This window comes from Callithrix jacchus, chromosome 2, assembly GCF_049354715.1.
Source record: "Callithrix jacchus isolate 240 chromosome 2, calJac240_pri, whole genome shotgun sequence".
NCBI classification, from domain to species: domain Eukaryota; kingdom Metazoa; phylum Chordata; class Mammalia; order Primates; family Cebidae; genus Callithrix; species Callithrix jacchus.
Window position 1 is genome coordinate 36946733 of NC_133503.1, and position 19821 is coordinate 36966553.

Sequence of the window (19821 nt, forward strand, 5' to 3'; positions counted from 1 at the left end):
GTAATGAGATGGAGCTCTAGTCCTTTGCTATCTTCTCCCCTCCACCAATAGTACCAGTTGGAAAGAAGTATTATGGCCCAACTAGAAATGGTGGGGAGAGAGGTAATGTCGGATGGGGCTGAAGTCTTATTTGAATCCTGTTAAATCTGGAAGTATGAGCTGATTTTGTAGTAGCAGGTGATGGTCACTTTTACGGGATTACAGGACTTGCCAAATCTTTCACAGAACAAAAGCGCAACACCAAAAATAATATAGCCAGAACACTGGTAACTGTAATTTATAAGGGAGAACCACAGAAATTAATTCCTAAAACTTTTGTGGCATGGGTTCAATATTCTGATATGACCCTATGGCTAGTCACTTCAGAGGGACTTGATACCTCACTTCTCTTTCCTCTTCGACCAAGTATCAAACAAAGAAACACAATGTTTACAGTAAGTATACATAAGCCTCTTTTTTGAGACAGAATCTCACTCTGTTGCCCAGGCTGGGATGCAGTGGCACCATCTTAGCTCACTGCAACCTCAGACTCCCAGGTTCAAGTGACTCTCCTGCCTCAGCCTCCCAAATAGCTGGGATTACAGGTGTGGGCCACCATACCCGGCTAATTTTTGTATTTTTAGTACAAATGGGGTTTCGCCATGTTGGGCAGACTGGTCTTGAGTTCTTGATCTCAAGTGATCCACCCACCTCAGCCTCCCAAAGTGCTGGGATTACAGGTGTGAGCCACCACGCCCGGCCCAAGTGTATATAAGCTTCTTGCGGGCAGAAATCATTTTAGCACAGTGGTGCTCAAACATGATAAATGAATAAATGGCCAATTCTGACCATCATCTCTTTATAGTCTCTCCTAAGCAAACACCAGAGATTTATTCTAAACTACCAAATACAATACCAATAAAAAATCTGTCAGTACTTGGAGAGGAACTAATTGTGCCTTAAAATTACTAATTGTCCCCATCTTTCACTTCACCTAGAAGCTCAAACCATCATACTATAAGGCATTTACCATAAAAAAACAAGAACTAAACAAAACCAACCCTTATGAAGTGTCTTATTTTAATTTTGTTGATCCTCACTTTAATGCCAACCAACTCCTGTGGCTACTACCACCTTTGAGGCAGGTGAATGGGGCTGCCTTTTATAAAAGTCTAATTTGATTAGACTATCAAATTAGGAGGGATAATTCTGTTACCCTTCAAAGGCGGTAGAAAAGTTACCTGAAATTGGTTTATGCAACTGACCGAAGAGTCAGATGCTATTACGAAATGGGAGAAATACCAAGACTGGAACTTACTGAGACATTAAAGCAACCTCCACCCTAGGGTGAATAACTCAGATGTCCAAACATTTTCAGAATAAAATTCACGAAAGGCCATTTTAGCTTTCTATCCCCCAAGGAACAAAGATTACTCAGTCATCTAAAACAAAAATGTATACGTCTGGTAGAGTGTGTACACTTTTTCTACAATGATAGGCATTAGTCTTAAAACGAAAAATTAAAAGATCTTCACAAAACCTAGTGGAATATTCCACCAGGAAGCAGCTTCAAAGCTGGAAAATTTCTCTAGTGTTCTTACAACAGTACAAAGCCAGAGACTGCAATCACAACCAGGGTTTGGGATTCACTACTTTACTACTTAGATCTTCTTTCTAATATACAAATGAGCTTCTGGGGAGGGATTTTGCAACAAGTTATTTCCCTCACCACTGATGCTCATCAAGAATAAACATGTTCAGTATCCAAGTTCTTCCTAGGGTAGAAATTGCATGCCTGTTTTCCTCTAAATCTTTGCACCTGAGTCTCAGCACACCTGCTCCTTCTAGTAAATGACAAATCTCCATGGACAAGAGTATTCCTTTCAGAAGGGAATGGGAGATGTCTCTATTCAGCAAAAGAAATACAGTGTCATATAAATTAGCATGACAGGCTTTGAAATCAGCAAAGTGGGTCCAGAGTCTGGCATTGCCCCCTACTAAGGCTGTGATATTAGGCAGCTATTTACTCCCTGTATGTACTTCAATTTCTTCATCCATGAAAATGGAAATACCACCTTTCCTCACAGAGCTGTTACTGGTGGGGGATGGGGGATGTGTCAAAAGGTATGCTACTCATCCTCAGAAAACTAGTTTCTTACTTTTTTTGTTTTTGGAGACAGAGCCTTGCTCAATATCCCAGGCTAGTATTGGCTCACTGTAACCTCTGCCTCTTGGGTTCAAGTGATTCTCCTACCTCCCAAGTAGCTGGGATTATAAGCATATGCTACCACACATGGCTAATTTTCGTGTTTTTAGTAGATACAGTGTTTTACCACATTGTCCAGATTGGTCTCCAACTCCTGACCTCAGGGATCCACCTGCCTAGACCTCCCAAAGTAGTGGGATTATAGCCCAGGCATGAGCAACCACACCTAGCCAAGACTACCTTTTTTAAAGAAGAAAAAAAACCAAGCATTATTTCCCCCATGGAGCATGTGGAAAAACTGAAGCTCATGGATGAATAACTGGCTTTTTTGGGGAATGGAGTCTGGCTGTATCACCCAGGCTGAGTGCACTGGCACGATCTCGGCTCACTACAACCTCTGCCTCCCAGGTTCAAGCAATTCTCTTGACTCAGCCACCTGAGTAGCTGGGATTACAGGCATCCACCACCACACCTGACTACTTTTTTTTTATTTTAGTAGACACAGTTTCACCATGTTGGCCAGGCTGGTCTTAAACTCCTGACTTGAAGCAATCTGCCCACCTTGGCCTCCTGAAGTGCTGGGATTACAGGCATGAGCCACCACACCTGGCCAAGTAACTGGCTTTTAATAAAAGACCCCGTCTCAGAAACAAAAAGATGAATTTCATCTATATTTCAAAATAATATTGGGCATTAGTATTTGACAACACTTACCTTGTCTAGGAATTTTACTAACTTTTGCCTGGGTAGTTACACAATCTCTTTCCCTTTTTGACATTGTCCAAGACCCTAATCATCTGCGGCTGGGTGCGGTGGCTTACACCTGTAATACCAGCAATTTGAGAGGCTGAGGTGTGTGAATCTTTTGAGATCAGGAGTTCAAGACCAGCCTGGCTAACAAAGTGAAACCTTGACTCTACTGAAAATACAAAAATCAGCTGGGTGCAGTGGCTCACGCCTATAATCCCAGAACTTTGGGAGGCTGAGGTTGGTGGATCATGAGGTCAGGAGTTCAAGACCAGCCTGGCCAACATGGTAAAATCCCGTCTCTACTAATAAAGTACAAAAATGGCCATGTGCAGTGGCTCATGCACGTAATTCCAGCACTCTGGGAGGCTGAGGCAGGTGGACTGCCTGGGGTCTGGAGTTCGAGACCAGCCTGGCCAGTATGGTGAAACCCTGTCTCTATAAAAACACAAAAATTAGCTGGGCGTCATGGCAGGCGCCTGTAATCCCAACTACTCAGGAAGCTGAGGCAGGAGAACTGCTTGAACCTCGGAGTCGGAGGTGGCAGTGAGCTGAGATTGCCCCATTGCACTCCAGCCTGGGCAACAGAGCCAGACTGTCTTAAAAAAAAAAAGTTAGCTGGGTATGGCACCACGAATCTGTGATCCCAGCTACTTGGGAAGCTGAGGCAGAAGAATCACTTACCTGGGAGGTTACAGTGAGCTGAGATCATGCCATTGGACTCAAGCCTGGGAACGAGACTCTGTCTCAAAAAAAAGAAAAAGAAAGAAAAAGAAAAAGAAAGACCCTAGTCATCTACTTATACTAAATCTTTTTCAACATGTACGATGTTATTCCGTACTTACTAACATGAAGTTGGAAATGGTTTATATTATCATTCCATGGTTGTGTGGCAGATCATTTTCTCTTTTTATTACATATTTCTTCCAAAATGTCTAGTGCCCAACTAACGGCAGATGTTTGGTGAAGCCCATTAACTTACTAGTTAATAGTAGAAGTTCATTTCTGGGCTTCATTTTCATATACCTAGATGTGTATTTTGGAGGAAAATCTAGTTTATAAGGTCACAGACATGGCAGGAAAACAAAAAGAACCTTTTATTTTGACTATGATCATTCTTCTAAAGGGGATCTTAGAAGAACAAATGTAATTGTGAAAACAAGAGTACAAACTCAAAAGGCAGAGTTATCTGTATGACAAGAACCAGCTGTCAGGCACAGGAAAATGTCAAGTCCTCTGAACCTGAAAGGTTTGTGAGAAGAGTAAAGACAGTGGGCAAGGATCCTAAGTGTGTCAAATGGCATAAGAAAAAACTGTATCAGAGGGAGCTTCATCAGACTTGAGTACAGTACCCAGTGAGAAACTTCAGACTCTCAATTTCTAACCTGCTGGAGAAAAAGAGCCCTGAACCTTTCTAATCCCTTCTCCCCCTCACTAAGATACCAGGCTGCTGAAGAATTAAGAGACACCTACAGAATGTATCCTAGGAGAAGGTTCTATTCTGAGATCCCTAGAGAATAGGCTGGACTGAGAAGAAATTTCTACTGTCCAGGCTCTTAGACAGATCCAGCAGTGCGAAGGCAAATTTCTCCTTTCCACTCTTCAAATAGGCTCTAAGACCATTTAGCCCTGCTGCAAAGCTGACACTAATTTTTTTAACAACCAAGTTATCATGCCAAGACAGGGGGCTGTGCTCATTGGGCCAACCCTCAATCTCTGAAGAAAGGGTCCAACTGGTGTTTGGGGATGGGGAAGATGGGAGAGACATAAAACCTCCATTGCACTCTACCTTAAATGATATTCTAATTATGTACTCTTGCTTACCTAGCAGTATGCCCAGAGTAAGCCTACCTTCGCTGGAAGGTTAAGTATATCTGCTATTACAACAGCAAGTTTGTCAACACTTGAAATTCAAGGGGAGTAATTGTTCTTTAGGTTCATAGTGCACAGAACACCATGCCAGAGACAATGGCTGTTAGGACTAGTTCTGAGTTGAGGTAGACAGCCTATACACTTGGAGGAAACTAAGGAACACTACCACATCCTTTCTAGCATATATACTCTGTCCTCTTCCCCTTACCACCTCTTTTCTCTCTCTTATTTCTCCATTTTCTCACAGTTCAGACCTGTTGGTGATATCTGTATCCTGATGCCTTAATACAATTCTCCATTAGGATAGCTCTACAGAATCAATGTTTGTATACACAAAAGCAAAGAGCTAACATTTACAGAGCACTCTCAATGTGGCGAATGTGGTGTTAGGTATTTTAACCTGTATTATCTCAATTGTCACCACCTAATCCAAGATTAATGTCCATAGCTACACATGTGGAAGCCCAAATTTGGAAAGAGAGGCCAACTTCTGTAGTTGTTTGTTCTATATTTGTGTCTTCTTACAAAACTTAAAATATTCTAGTTCTTAACTTTTTTCTCCTGTGGTCTTTATTTTTTATTATTTTTGAGACACAGTCTCACTGTCACGCAGGCTGGAGTGCAGCGGCACAATCTTGGCTCACTGCAACCTCCACCTGCAAGGTTCAACTGTTCCTCCTGCCTCAGCCTCCCGAGTAGCTGGGATTACAGGTGCATGCCACCACACCTGGAAAATTTTTGGTATTTTTAGTAGAGGCAGGGTTTCACCATGTTGGCCAGGCTGGTCTCGAACTCCTGACTTCGAGTGATCTGCCCACCTCAGCCTTCCAAGCGCTGGGATTACAGACGTGAGTCAACATGCCCTGTTCTAATGTGGTCTTTTAACCCATCTAACCATCAAGAGTTTGTGGGGTTTGGAGAGGGGCATGGAAAAAGCCAGAATAGAGGACGAAAAAAGTTCTCTTTAAGAGCCTGAACTTTAAGTGGTTCAGGTGTTTGTATCAAAGACCACAAAGCATCACTTTAGCTACAACCAGCTCTTCAAGGATACTGCGGGTGGAAAAAAAAGAATGTGAAATTCAGTGCTTTGAAAACATTCTTTCCATCATCACTTAGGTGAATATTCTATTAACCAACAATGTTTACTTGGGGAAGGTACTCAAACACATCTAACATACCTTAATTTATTCAAAGTATATAAATTAAGAAATCTGTTCATATTAATTATCTCTAAGATTTAGAATATTAACCTATTCAATGATCTTGCCAAAATATTAACTTTTAATTATATGTAATTCAGTGGGGATTCTTTAAAAATGGTTGTATTGGGGGCAGGAACAACTAATGTTATTTCATTCAGTTAAGATATCAACAAGTTCTTTTCAAGTAAAAAGTTTTTAAAACGCCTAAACACTAGAGCAGAAGTTTGCAAGCTACACTGACCTTCAAATAAGAGTTATGGCTAGAAGATAATCTAACCAAGTGTTCATTAGATATGAAACACATAAGGTTTCCTGGTGAAGATAAGTGAAAAGATATTTTAACACCCACAGACACAACCCAAATTAACACTGTCCATTCCTTGATCACATTCACCACTGTCCCTGGCTAGAACAGGCTCTAGTTATGATTTTATTAATATTACCTGAAAACTATAAGTGTCCAACACTATTTCTGAGGCCACCTCTTGCCTGCACAGAAACTACCAAGAGAAAAAAACAAGCAACAATTCTCCCCTTTTTTCTAACATACGTTCGCCTGTTTTAGCTCTTTATTCAAGATACTCTCAACCAGTTTTGGTTTATGTATACATTTGTCCTCATAGGCCAACTGTGGAGATTATACCAGGAGCAGTCATGAACAGAGAAGAACTACTACCAACTTTAAGTGGGGCCTATGTCTACCCAAAGAATTAGCTGGTTATTTGACTAGCACACACAAACTAACATGCGACCAGGCTTACCTGAAACCGAATAAGCATGTTCTACTCAAATTAAAACCCAAGTTATATGTGTGACACTCCTTTCAACTCAGAAGATTAAGTATGATGCTGGTTACAAAACAGAATGCTCTCAGTTTCCCATTTTAGTAATTTGGCCTCTATCAGTGCTCTTCCACACATGTAACATAAAGTAGAGTCTGTTATAGCTCAGTCTACATTTTAAGGAAGTCTAGTTTTGTATTTTCTGAAAATAAAATATACCCAGTAGAGCACATTGATTTAAGTTCTGAACTCTGCTACATTTTTGCTGTGACATCTCGGACAAATTATCTTTTAGCCTCAGGTGTCTTGTATACCAAATGGTGGCAATAATTGTTGTGAAGATTAAATGACTTAATAATGTACTGTATGTAGCGCAGCCTGTAATATAGTATGTGCTTAGCAAATTATTTTGCCAACATACTTCCCTCCTCTTTATTCATATGTAATTAGTTAGTGAGCCCATTTTGCAGGTGGTTCCTTTTTCAAGCTACATTAAATTTGGGTCACATTGCAAGAGATAATCAAATAGGATTATCTTAATTTCAAAATTACTCTTGCTCTAGCAAATTTTAATAACTACTGTTAAAAACCAATCCTTGATTCCTATGCCTAGAATTCTACACTACTAAGAGGAGATGACTTTTTCATTTCCAAAACAATTCTGTTACTTCACCACTAAGTCTATCTTGTGCCAATAACCAATGCCTGAAAACAACCTGTTTCCTCCTGAAAACCAGAGTATCTCCAAAACACCAGCAAATACAGATTCATTTTGTCATCCAGTTTGTCTTTAAAGCCCATTACAATTCTCCTAAAAATATTTTAGCCCTAGGTAAAATAGGAAGAACATTTTCCACTGTACATTATCTATGAAAACCTAGAGTCTGACTCTAACACAAGTTGGCAATGAAACTATACCCCTCTCCAAAAACTGGTATGTAACAGGGAATCTTCTGACTCCTTTACCAATACCCAGAGATGGCCAAGATTTTAAATTTCCATGGGATCAAGATGCAACCAAATCCTGATTAAAAGCAAAGCAGGACATGATTATTAACCACAATGTTTAGAGGAAGATCCTCTAACTATTTTAGACAGCTTAATCATGTCTAAAATATCCAAACTCAACAACTTGGAAGACAAGCTATACCTAATAACTTCATTTTTAGCATGCTTTAAACTTTATTGAACTTTGCTAAACAAAGAGATAAAGCCTTCAAACCCTTTAAAGAGGGGCTTAAAAGTTTCTAGTGGCTAGGTAACATGGGTAGAACAAATTTAAGAATGAGTTTCCTTCATCAAGCAGTAGAAAATAATGCTGTTACTTATTAAGCAATGTTATCTTCAATGTTACTTCAAACAGGCAAATTATAGTTATGAATTAAATTTTTTTGGACTGTTTCAGAGAACATAAGGTATGCAAATTAAAACGTGTGAACCTGCCTGCTAATGAAAGTAGTAAGAACAAATCCACAGGTCACATCCACCCTTAATACTGCAATAACAGCGATCTATAAAATGCAATACTGGATTGTTCAAGTAACACAGAAGAGCCTACTGAAACAAAAGAACCTGGCTGATTCCTCGTAGTGCAACATAACGGGTCGTGACCGATATTACCCTTTCTGTACAATATTCTCACATTTTGGGAATAACTATTCACCCTACCATATGGCACAAGTTCCTGTAAGATTATTAAGAAGGTCTGAATATTCTATTAAATTCAAAGAAAAACCTAAATAAAAATAGGACTAAAAAATACGCTACTACCTTCAACTCATATTAAATGTTTCTCCAGTAAACCAGAGTGAGCACAAGCCCAAGTCACGGAATGGGGCCAAACTTTTAGAAGTCTCATTCCAAATAGAACTGTCCCCAATTTATTAAGAACAAAACACTAGCAAAACCAACCTGTGAACTCGGCCTTCAGTACAATTACGCACATCCTTTTTCATAAAACAGCCATAATGAAGAGTTTGGAGGAGCTGTCATTCTAAAACTGCAACTCTACCCATAAATGACAGTCCTGGGCTGGAAACCAGAATGTCAAATTCTTGTGCTGAAATCAACTTTTCACATTGCCTGAGGCAGCCCATTCTGCTATTCTAAGAATGCTCAGACATACAAGTATGTAATAATGTTCCAAACACTTTTTTTGGGGGGGGCCATTTCCTGTAAACAAAGTTTCCATGAGTGGGAAAGGAAAAAAATAAAGTGATAAACTAAGGAAACAGGAATAACTCTGGCATACCTTCCTCGAAGGAACATTTTTTTTAAAAAAGCACACAGAGCTAATTTAATCTAGCCTACCAAAACGTACAAGACTCAAAGCCCATTTAATTCAATTCTGAATCTCACTCAACAAGCATTAAGTTCATCAGGCACCTCTACAGCGATATGCCCACAAGTTTCAGAGAAATGACAGCAAGGACTCTGTAGTTATGATTCATATCAAACGGCCCTCTAATCCGTATTTCTCCTGGACATACTCACGCAGATTCATCAACCAAAACCTACCCAGCACCCCTCACATAGCGCATACGTTAGCATTTTCAGTTTATAGCTGGGTCCTGGAACAGCTAAAACCAGGAAGCTGCGGGGTAATTAGAGGACTTGGGCGAAGTCATCTTGGGACAGGTGGAAGACCCAGAGAAATCAGGAGTCAGAAAGAAGCTATCCCTGGCCACCTCTGCGTCCCGTCCCATCCAAACTTCACCCACCCGGGTCACAGAAGCCCAAGAGGGGGAGGCCATTTTAATGAGGCCTGGCTGAGGAACGTGAAAGGAGAAGAGGAAATCAGGGAAGGGCGCTGGGAAAGGAAGGCCAAGCACTCTGCTACAACAGCGCCCGAGACGGGTGGCAGCACCTGGGACCCGAAGAGAGGAGCTGGACCTAAGGGCCAGGGAGGGGTGCAAAAGTAGCGGTGGCCTACCACGAGGGAGGCCGAGTGATCTAAACCCCGGGAGCGCGGGCCCCTTACCCCCATGCGGGGGAAGGACCCCTTCTCGGGCCAGCCGCGCCGACCCTCGCCCCTGGGTCAGGGGCAACTACCCAGAGATCCAGAAGGCGGGAGTTGGCTAGTGCCTGGTTCTCTTCATCCGGCCATGCGGCGCGGGGGCGTCCATCCTGAGGGGTCCGGGAACCAAGAGGGCACGGGGGGTGCCGGACGCGGCGCTCACCCGCGGGCCGCCTCCAAGCTCTTAATGAGCTTCTTGATCTTCCAGATCTCCACGTTCCTGTCGGCAGCACTGGGGTCGTCCGCCATCTTCTCGCCTCCTCCTCCCTAGAGCGGCCCGGCGGGGCCCGGAGACACCAAGACCACAGAGTTAGCGCCGCCGCTGGGGCAGAGCGGCCCCCTTCCTCGCCACCCCCAGAGGCCCTCTCCTCCCGGCCCGGCGCAACTCGCCGCAGAGGTCGCCGGCATTTCTCTCCCCGTGTCTCACCTAAGGGCCCAGTCCTGGGCGGCAGCGGCTGCTCCTCCCCGGCGGCGGCTCCGCGGCGGCGGCGGCTCTGACGTAGGACACCGGCTCCCTCTCTCCAGGCAGCTGCATGTGTTGCAATCCGCTCACATGGGGCCTGTGACATCACTTCCTCCGCCAGGGGCGGAGTGGAAGGCGGCGGGCGGAAGGGAGGGGGCCAGTGCGAGTGAGGAGAAGTTCTGCGTCCGCCGCGACTTCTCATTGGCTCTCTGCTCCGCAGCCTACAATGAACCTGCCGATTGGCCTCAGCTGGGTCCGCGCTGCCTTGTGAGGTAAGGCTGGGGGCGGGAGGTACCACCCTTTTTCCGGCCTGGCAAGTCAGAGGAGGAAGCGGGCGGAAGCCGGTGGCTCTCGCGAGTTTACTCAGAGCCCGTCAGGCTCGAATGGGGGTGGTTCTTAAAGAGAGAAGACTGGGGTCGTCGTCTTTTCCGTCCCTCCTCCATGAATAGGGTGGACATCTGACGCTCTGCGACGCAAAGCTAGGCACTCGGGCCCGACGCGCGTTTTGAACGGTGCACGAGAACCCGCGAAGAAGCGCCTCTCGCGCGGCGGCTTCTTAGCTGACGTAGTGTTGCGGTGTCCGTGCGTCACGGCTGCGCGGAATGGTGTGGAGGAGTCCTGTCCAGTAGGTCTGGATGAGGAGCGTGCCTCCTGGCGGTCCGGGACCCTCACCCGCAGGGGCGAATGAGGCCTCTTTTCTCTCGCCCCAGAGCTAGGACACGGTCTCCCTTTGGACTTAGAACTTTATGGGGTAGAAGATAGCGGGGGCTGCCTGAGCTTGGAGACCTGAGGTATCTCCATGGGTGGTTTGGCCTGAGCCGTTGAGAATGGAGGTGGAGAGTGTGTTGAAACAAAATGGGCATGAACATACGGTTAGAACATTGTCTTTTTGAGTTAGGATTTTTAGGTGGCTACCTTGTCTCCCCTTGCCTCGTTTGGGTTCAAATATTGAGCGCAGACCGTGTGCTGGACCCTGTTTTCCTGATACGGAGGTGAACCAGATGACAGTACTTACCCTCGTGGAGCTTATAGTCGATTGGGTTTCTCACCGTTTGTGATTTTATACTTTTGTATAATAAAATAATTATACAAATGCTTAAGTACTTAACGGTGCTCTGAGAGTGTGTGGCGGGGACCCAACTCTGAAATGGGAGCCAAATGATGAGTAAGAGTTTGTCAAGGGGAAGCAGAACACAGTTGAGGAGTACAGTGTGGTGGCACAAGGTCAGGGACGGGGTGAGTGGTTTGAGGGAGCAGCAGGGGAAAAGACCATGTAGGGCCTTTTAAGCCAGATTCAGAAGTTTGGCTTCTTTCAAGAACAGTGGGTAAAGTGTTTAGAGCGATGGTTTGGACTGGAGAGAGCACAAGAGAAGCCCAGAGACTATTTTGGCTGCTTCATTAGCATGTGAGAGTTGATTTTCGCTTACACTAGGTTGGTGACAGTGCAGATAGAAGTGAATGGAGGGCCTGGTGCAGTGGCCCACAGCTGTAATCCTGGCCCTTTGGGAGGCCAAGCGGGGAGGATCGCTTGAGCCCAGGAGTTTGAGAGCAGCGTGGGCAACATGGCAAGATTCCATCTCTACAAAAAGTACAAAAAGCCGGGTGTGGTGGCCCGCACCAGTAGTCCCAGCTGCTTGGGAGGCTGAGGTGGGAGGAACCCTTGAGCCCAGGAATTCGAGCCTGCGGTGAGCTGAGATCTCGCCACTGCACTCCAGCCTGGGCGTCAGAGCGAGATCTTGTCTCAAGGGAAAAATAAATAAGTGTAATTAGGACTGGCTGATAGATTGGATGAGGAAAACCAAGAATGGTTTCCAGAGTACTGAAGTGGTGACATTTACTGAGGTGGGAAAGGTGAGGAGCAGGTGCTGGGAGATGATTGAGAATTTCATCTTGGGCCTGTTAAGTTTGAGATTGCTTATGAGACATGTAAGTAGTGATATCAATCATGCACTTTCATTTGTATGGTCTTTGAATACTTCTTGCATGTTTTATAAACTATGTCCACACTTTGAAGATGGTGGTATGACCTCCATGTCATACATGGGTAAACTGAGGCAAAGAAAAGTGAAAGAGACTTGCTCAGTTCCACAGCTAGTTTATGGCTGCCCAACTCCATGTTTGGTGTCCAATCTATTATAGTGACCCCATTACCTATATTTTCATAGAGTGGGGACATAGTCATACATACTTCTGTCCCCCAGGAATTGAATCTCGGGTTGGAACCTCTTCTTTGGGTTCCATTTTGTAGTTTTTGTCATATGTTCACTTGTTATATAATATTGTGCTCCTGCTGTGTGTGTCATTCACTGTGTTTAGTAGTGAACGGAGGGGTCTTCTTAAGTCATAAACACTACTTACTGACTAGGAATCAGCTGTGTCCAAGGTTTTCCTTATGTCATTCCTCTTGTCCTAGTTCCTCCTTTCTATATTAGATTGCCCCACTCCCTTTCCTGTTCTTTTTTGTTTGTTTGTTTGTTTGTTTGAGATGGTATCTTGTTCTATTGCCCAGACTGGAGTGCAGTGATGCGATCTCGGCTCACTGCAGCCTCTGCCTCCAGGGTGCAAGTGATTCTCCTGCCTCAGCCAGCCGATTAGCTGGGATTACAGGCATGTGCCACCATGCCTGGCTAACTGTATTTTTAGTAGAGACGGGGTTTCACCATGTTGGTCAGGCTGGTCTCGAACTCCTGACCTCATGATCCCCCTGCCTTGGCCTCCCAAAGTGCTGGGATTACAGGCGTGAGCCAGTGTGCCCGGCCCGAAAGTTCTGTTGAGTTAGTAGCCTTAGGTTTGAACCCTGACTCCGCTCCTTAACTTGGGAAAGTTATTCCTTAAATCTTTCAGAATTTTTTTTGCCTGTAAAATGGGATACTACCCATTTTATGGGACTGTTGATGGATTAAATAATTTACATAAAGCACCTAGTACCCTTTCTAGTATGCATATGTCATATATTAGTTCCCTTTTAATGTTCCCTTACTTTTTTAGTTTTTTCTAATTTGTTCTTTCCTCTTCCACTATTTTCCGTACTCATCTATTGAGAACCTGTAACATGACTCAGTTGTTCTCTAGCAGAAAACAAAAGTTGAGAGACCAAAGATGGAGCAGATCCAAAGTACAATTCCTAGGGATTTGTTTCTCCTGGTGGAAAGAGGAAGCCAGTACAATGGGAGTGTGGGATCTCTTCCTCTGTCTACTTAAGTGCTGTTAGAATTGTTAATAATTGTTAGAAGTTTGTAGCTTTTCAGAATTGGAGTTTAAAATATTGGGTATTATATGTCCTAAATGTGGTATAAATTGAAATGTATTTGCTCTTTGCCCCTGGTTCCCTTGCAATTTCCTAAATGATAGGAGTGTCTTTTGTATTCATAATGAACCTCTTTTGATCACACCTGGGTTTATGCTAATGCAGTGGCTTATGGTGGATCTGGTCATCAGAAATATGAAATGATTACAGAGTTGGAGCTTTCAGCCCCACCCACTGACCACTGGAGAGAATGGGTGGAGGCTGGAGATTAAGCTATATTAAGCTCTCTAAAAACTTGAACAAGATTTGATGAGCTTCTAGGTTGGCGTATGCATCTATATGATGGGAGGTTGGCACATCACAACTCCACAGGAACAGAAGCCCCTGGGCTCAGAACCCTCCTGGATCTCACGCTATGTACCTCTTTATCTTGCTGATCATTTGTGCTTCCTTTGTCATATCTTTCATAATGAATGGGTAAACAAAGTCTTTTTCCCTGAATTCTGTAAGCTGTCCTAGCAGATTATCAAGCCTGATGGGGAGTGGGGTCATTGGTACCCTGATTTTTAGCCAGTTGGTTAGAAATCAGGTCACAACCTGGAGGAACTTGGGACTGGCATCTGAAATGAGGGCAGCCTTGAGACTGAGCCCTCAATTTGTGGGATCTGAAGCCAACTCCAGGTAGGTAATGTCAGAATTGAATTGAATTGTAGGACACCAGGCTGGTGTTCAGAGTTGGAGAATTGCTTGGTGTGGAATAAACCCACACATCTGATCACAGAAGTGTTCTGTGTTGACAGTGTAGAGAAATGAAATGTGGTTTTTCTCATTAACTATATTAGAATGAATGACTTTTTCCTAGGTATCTTACCAATTATGTTTGCTTACCCTGCCCCTATGAGAGAGTTGTATGTAAATTTTTTAAAAATTTTTATTTGAGAAGGAGTCTTGCTGTTGCCCAGGCTGGAGTACAGTGGCGCAATCTCAGCTCACTGCAACCTGCACCTTCTGGGTTCAAATGATTCTTCTGCCTCAGCCTCCTGAGCAGCTGGGACTACAGGTGTCCACTACCATGCCCAGCTAATTTTAGTATTTTTTTTTCTAGTAGAGATGGGGTTTCACCATATTGGCCAGGCTGGTCTCAAACTCCTGACTTTGTGATCCGCCTGCCTCGGCCTCCCAAAGTACTGGGATTACAGGTGTGAGCCACTGCGCCCAGCCAGGATATCTCATAAGTTAAAGTAAATGAAGACCTAAGCTGTAGTAAAACAAGATTGAAGGTTTTTAATAAATTGACATAGGACAAGTTGTTTATGGAGTGTAGTGTGTGTGAAAGGGAGTTGGAATGGGCAAGTGTAAGGTATCTCTTTGTTCCTCTGTGGACACCTAGTGGTGAAATGTAATCCTTCAGTTGGATTGGGGACTGCAGCTAAGGAATGACAGTTTCCTCTCTAGAGGATCAGACATCTTTACATGAGTTTGTCATCTTGTTAAATTAAGCAGATACTGGCCATTACTCTGGCTTTATTCTATAATGATTTCCTCCTTTGAGAAAATAAGCTCATCGTCTCAGTATAAAAAAAGGTGTGTGTGTGTGTGTGTGTGTGTGTACCTGACAGAGTATTTGTTCTAGGGAGAGCTCATTAGCTGGGGTCTACCTCTAGCATATAAGTGTATTCATAGGGAGAGCCTGAACCCTGCTTGGACCACCTGAAGAGGCAAGTGCTTAATGTTGCCAGTGGTGCCTTGTTTGATTGAATAGAGATACTTGTAGAATAGCTAGACAAATGCTAATCTTTTAGTTCAATTCCATAAATATTTATTGCCACTTTTATGGTCCAGCACTGGGACAAGTACAGAAAATGCTTAGATGTAATTCAGTCCATATATATATATATATATATATTTTGTGTGTGTGTGTGGGGATGCAGGGGAGACATAGGGATGTTAAGTAAGATAACAGATAAAAGAAGTAGTTTCTTGGACTGAAGCAGAAATGAACAAGGTGAGTCTGGAATACCTGGTTATATCAGTAAGCAAAAAAAGTAACACAGCGTACTGGAATTTTGTCAAAAGAACTTAAAAGCCAACAAAAAGAGGCTCTCAGGCCAGGGTTAGAACAATTTAAGTATCACTAAGAAGTTGCAATGAAGTGAAACACAAAAATAAGTCAAAATCCATGAGTTCACAATGACAGCCAAGAAACCTAATTTCCCCACCTTTGATTATGGAATCAAATCATTCTGAAAACTGGTAAATAAAGGAAAAGAGCTGAGCATTTAACTGGTCTTCCCTTATATATAGATACATTGCAGTGTAACTTTGTACTTGTTAAAAGGGGAATTTTCTCACTATAGAGGTATTCCAACTAAAAATGAGAAGACAAGCCAGGCATGGTGACTCACACCTGTAATCCCAGCACTTTGGGAGGCCGAGGAGGTTGGATCACGAGGTCAAGAGATCGAGACCGTCCTGGTCAACATGGTTAAATCCCGTCTCTACTAAAAATACAAAAAAATCAGCTGGGCATGGTGGTGCGTGCCTGTAATCCCAGCTACTCAAGAGGCTGAGGCATGAGAATTGCCTGAACCCAGGAGGCAGAGGTTGCGGTGAGCCAAGATCGCGCCATTGCTCTCCAGCCTGGGTAACAGGAGCGAAACTCTGTCTCAACAAAAAAAAGACAAGACAAAGTAAAATAATATACCTTTAATGAAATTAGAGATCTAGGTAATGATCATCAGTGGCTACTAACATGACAAAGCCAACCGAAATTATGTGCCCTCTGATGGAAATGCACACTGCCTACTGTAGAAAAACGAAACAAGCTGGGTGAGAGGCTCATGCTTGTAATCCCAGTGCTTTGGGAGGCCAGGGTGGGAAGATGACTTGGCTTAAGGAGTTTGACAACAGCCCAAACAACATACGTAGTAAAAGTGCCATTTCTACAAAAATCATTTTCAATCAGCTGGGTATGGTGGCGAGTACCTGTAATCCTAGCTGTTTGGGAGGGTGATGCAGGAGGATTGCCTGAGCTCAGGAGTTTGAGGTTACGATGAGCTATGATAGCACCACCACACTCCAGCTTGGGGAACAGAACAAAATCCTATGTCAAAACACTGAACTTGAATCAGATTAATTGGGACGGAGGAACACAGTAAATTACGTCACAGGGAAGCAATTAGTAAAATCTAGAATGTAGGAGACGCTACGGGACCAGTGGTCCAGTTTCTAAAATAAACTGTGAAGGGGAAAAAAGGCAGGGAAGCCTAGATTAAAAGGAACTTGCACATGTCAAACAATGTGGGTGTGACCCTTGGTTCCTGACTCAGATCAACTTTAAAGTTAGAACACTATTGGGAAAAATATATTCTTGTTTGCTATAAAGATGTTAAAAGGTGTGACAATGATAGATGTTGTACTATAATCCTTTTAGTAGTATATATTTTGAATCAAATTGTCAAGTCTAGAATTGGCTTCAAAATAATCCAGAAGGAGGCCGAGGTGGGTGGATCACAAGGTCAAGAGATCGAGACCATCCTGGTCAACATGGTGAAACCCCGTCTCTATTAAAAATACAAAAATTAGCTGGGCATGGTGGCGCGCGCCTGTAGTCCCAGCTACTTGGGAGGCTGAGGCAGGAGAATTGCTTGAACCCAGGAGGCGGAGGTTGCAGTGAGCCGAGATTGTGCCATTGCACTACCGTCTGGATTGACAGAGAGACTCCATCTCCAAAAAAACGATGAAATTGCTAAGTGGAACATTAACAAGTTAAAAAATTAGAGTGTAGGGCGGGGCGTGGTGTCTCATGCCTGTAATCTCAGCACTTTGGAAGGCAGAGGTGGGTGGATTGCCTGAGCTCAGGAGTTTGACACCAGACTGGGCAAGACGGTGAAGCCCTGTCTCTACTAAAAATACAAAAAATTAGCTGGGCATGGTGGAGTGTGCCTGTAGTCCCAGCTACTGGGGAGGCTGAGGCTGGAGAATCGCTTGAAATGGGAGGAAGAGGTTGCAGTAAGCCGAAATCGAACCACTGCACTCCAGCCTGGGTGACAGTGCGAGACTCCGTTTCAAAAAAAAAAAAAAAAAAAAATAAGAATTTGAGTGAAATATCTGTGAGCTGAGTGGGGAAGGTATACACCAAGGAGGTGGATGGTAGGAAAAGGGTGCTAAGTAAATGCATAGGATTGAGGGGATGGCAAATGGCAAAGGGGTGACTGACTGGTATGGTAGGTCTTGAAGCCATTTAAGCTAGTAAATTTCCCATATAGGAAATCTGGTTAGCCCTCTTTGGAACAGACTCTGAGAAACTAGTGAAAGCAATGGACCATTTCCCTAAAAATAATCAATATTCACAATCTTGCACTTTATAATCGGTCCCTTATGGACTCCCCACCTCACATCCTCATCACCTTTGACCCTAATCTTCACCATCTCAGTCAGGGGCTTCAACAATCTGTTTAAGAACTTGTGAGCTTGGTGAAACATTTTATTTTCCTATTCCTGATTGCAGGGCTGATGCATACATTAAAGGCTGGTTTGATGCTCAGCTGCAGTCTTCTTTTTAGTGTCAAGACAGATTTCCTGACCTACTGTAGCAGAAATGGCTCCTCGTAATAGGGTTAACTATAAGAAATTGCTGATATTCAATTGTTTATCTACTCAAATGCCTATTTCATTAATTCCATAATTGCTAAAGTACCTCCTACATGTTGTTCGGAGTGCTGTAGGTCGCCTTGTAGCTCCTTTATCTGTTCCTAGGGTTTTCACTTATTTTGTATTCTGATACTAGAGGTGGGGGGAAAGGGAGACGACAAAGCCCTTACAAAGTGGGCTTAAGAGTTGGTTGGTGGCTTATGCCTGTAATCCCAGCTCTTTGGGAGGCTGAGGTGGGCAGATCACCTGAGGTCACGAGTTCGAGACTAACCTGGCCAACATGGTAAAACCCCACCTCTACTAAAAATACAAAAATTAGCCAAGCATGATGGTGGGCACTTGTAATCCCAGCTACTTGGGAGACTGAGTCAGGAGAATTGCTTGAACCTGGGAAGTGGAGGTTGAGATTGTACCATTGCAGTCCAGCCTGGGTGACAGAGTGAGGCTCTGTCTCAAACAAAAAAACTGGCCTTATGACTGGAGAAGAGAATGGAGTTGCAGTGGTATCTGAAATGGTAAAGGGTCTTTTCTTGAAATGTTATTTCCAAAATTTGAGTTGCTTCTTTACACCCATCTTCTTATGCACCATTTGTAAGAACTTGCTTTTATTTCTGCTGCTCCATCTTGCTGTAGTCATTATGTTATGTGGATCAAAGAAATGGAATGTCTTGATCTCCCTGAGAATTGATATATTATGTACACATGTATATAGTATTTCTACTGATAATGTATACCTGACTCAGCACAAATAATCGGGCTGGGCACAATGTCTCATGCTTGTAATCCCACCATTTTGGGAGGCTGAGGTGGGAAGATTGCTTGAGGTCGTGTGAGGTCAACCTTGGCAATGTAGTGACCTCATTTCTACCAAAAAAGAAAGTCAGCCTGGCACAGTAGTGTGCGCCTGTGGTCCCAGTCACTCCAGAGGCTTAGGTGAGAGGATCACTTGAGATTGGGAGGTGGAGGTCTGAAGTGAGCTGTGATGGTACCACTGTACTCCAGCCTGTATGACAGAGTGAGACGTCTCAAAAAACAAACAAACAAACACCAGGCACAGTGGCTAATATCTATAATCCCAGCACCACTTTGGGAGGGTGAGGTAGGTGGATCACAAGGTCAGGAGTTTGTGACCAGACTGGCCAATATGGTGAAACCCATCTCTACTTAAAAAAACAAAAATTAGCTGGGCATGGTGGCATGTGCCTGTAGTCCTAGTTATTGGTAAACTGAGGCAGGAGAATCACTGGAATCTGGGAGGCACAGGTTGCAGTGAGCTGAGATTGGGCCACTGCACCCTAGCTTGGGCAAGACTCCATCTCAAAAAAAAAAATAATAAGCCAGGTGAGGTGGTGTGCACCTGTAGTCTTAACTACTTGAGAGGCTGAGGCAGGATTGCTTGAGCCCAAGAGTTCAAGGTTGCAGTGAGCTATGAATACATCAATGCACTATAGCCTGGGTGACAGCAAGACTGGGCATGGTGGCTCAAGCCTGTAATCCCAGCATTTTGGGAGGCCAAGGTGAGTGGATTACCTGAGGTTAGGAGTTCAAGATCAGCCTGGCCAAGAAGGTGAAACCCCATCTCTACTAAAAATACAAAACTTAGCTGGGTGTGGTGGCGAGTGCATGTAATCCCAGCTACTAGGTAAGCTGGGGT

The 19821-nt window shown here is 43.7% G+C and overlaps 2 protein-coding genes across 3 annotated transcripts in view; one reads left to right on the forward strand and one right to left on the reverse strand.

Moving 5' to 3' along the window:
* Positions 1–10303, reverse strand: part of ETF1 (eukaryotic translation termination factor 1) — a 35617-nt gene extending 25314 nt beyond the window's left edge. Inside the window, exons 1-3 of one of the 2 annotated variants that reach the window (XM_078360559.1) lie at positions 10232–10303; positions 9968–10071; positions 3617–3674 (exon numbers count right to left, since the gene is read on the reverse strand). Coding sequence is in view for 1 of the 2 variants with exons in the window: in XM_002744206.7 (XP_002744252.1) it covers positions 9968–10053 (86 nt within the window). In the remaining variant the exon portion in view is untranslated. The remainder of the gene's footprint in view (positions 1–3616; positions 3675–9967; positions 10072–10231) is intronic. The other variant, XM_002744206.7, reaches the window with a different exon arrangement.
* LOC100389376 (uncharacterized) overlaps positions 10237–19821 on the forward strand; it is an 86831-nt gene continuing 77246 nt past the window's right edge. The window contains exon 1 of the mRNA XM_035285897.3: positions 10237–10539. Within this exon, the coding sequence (XP_035141788.1) occupies positions 10358–10539 (182 nt within the window). The 5' untranslated portion in view covers positions 10237–10357. The remainder of the gene's footprint in view (positions 10540–19821) is intronic.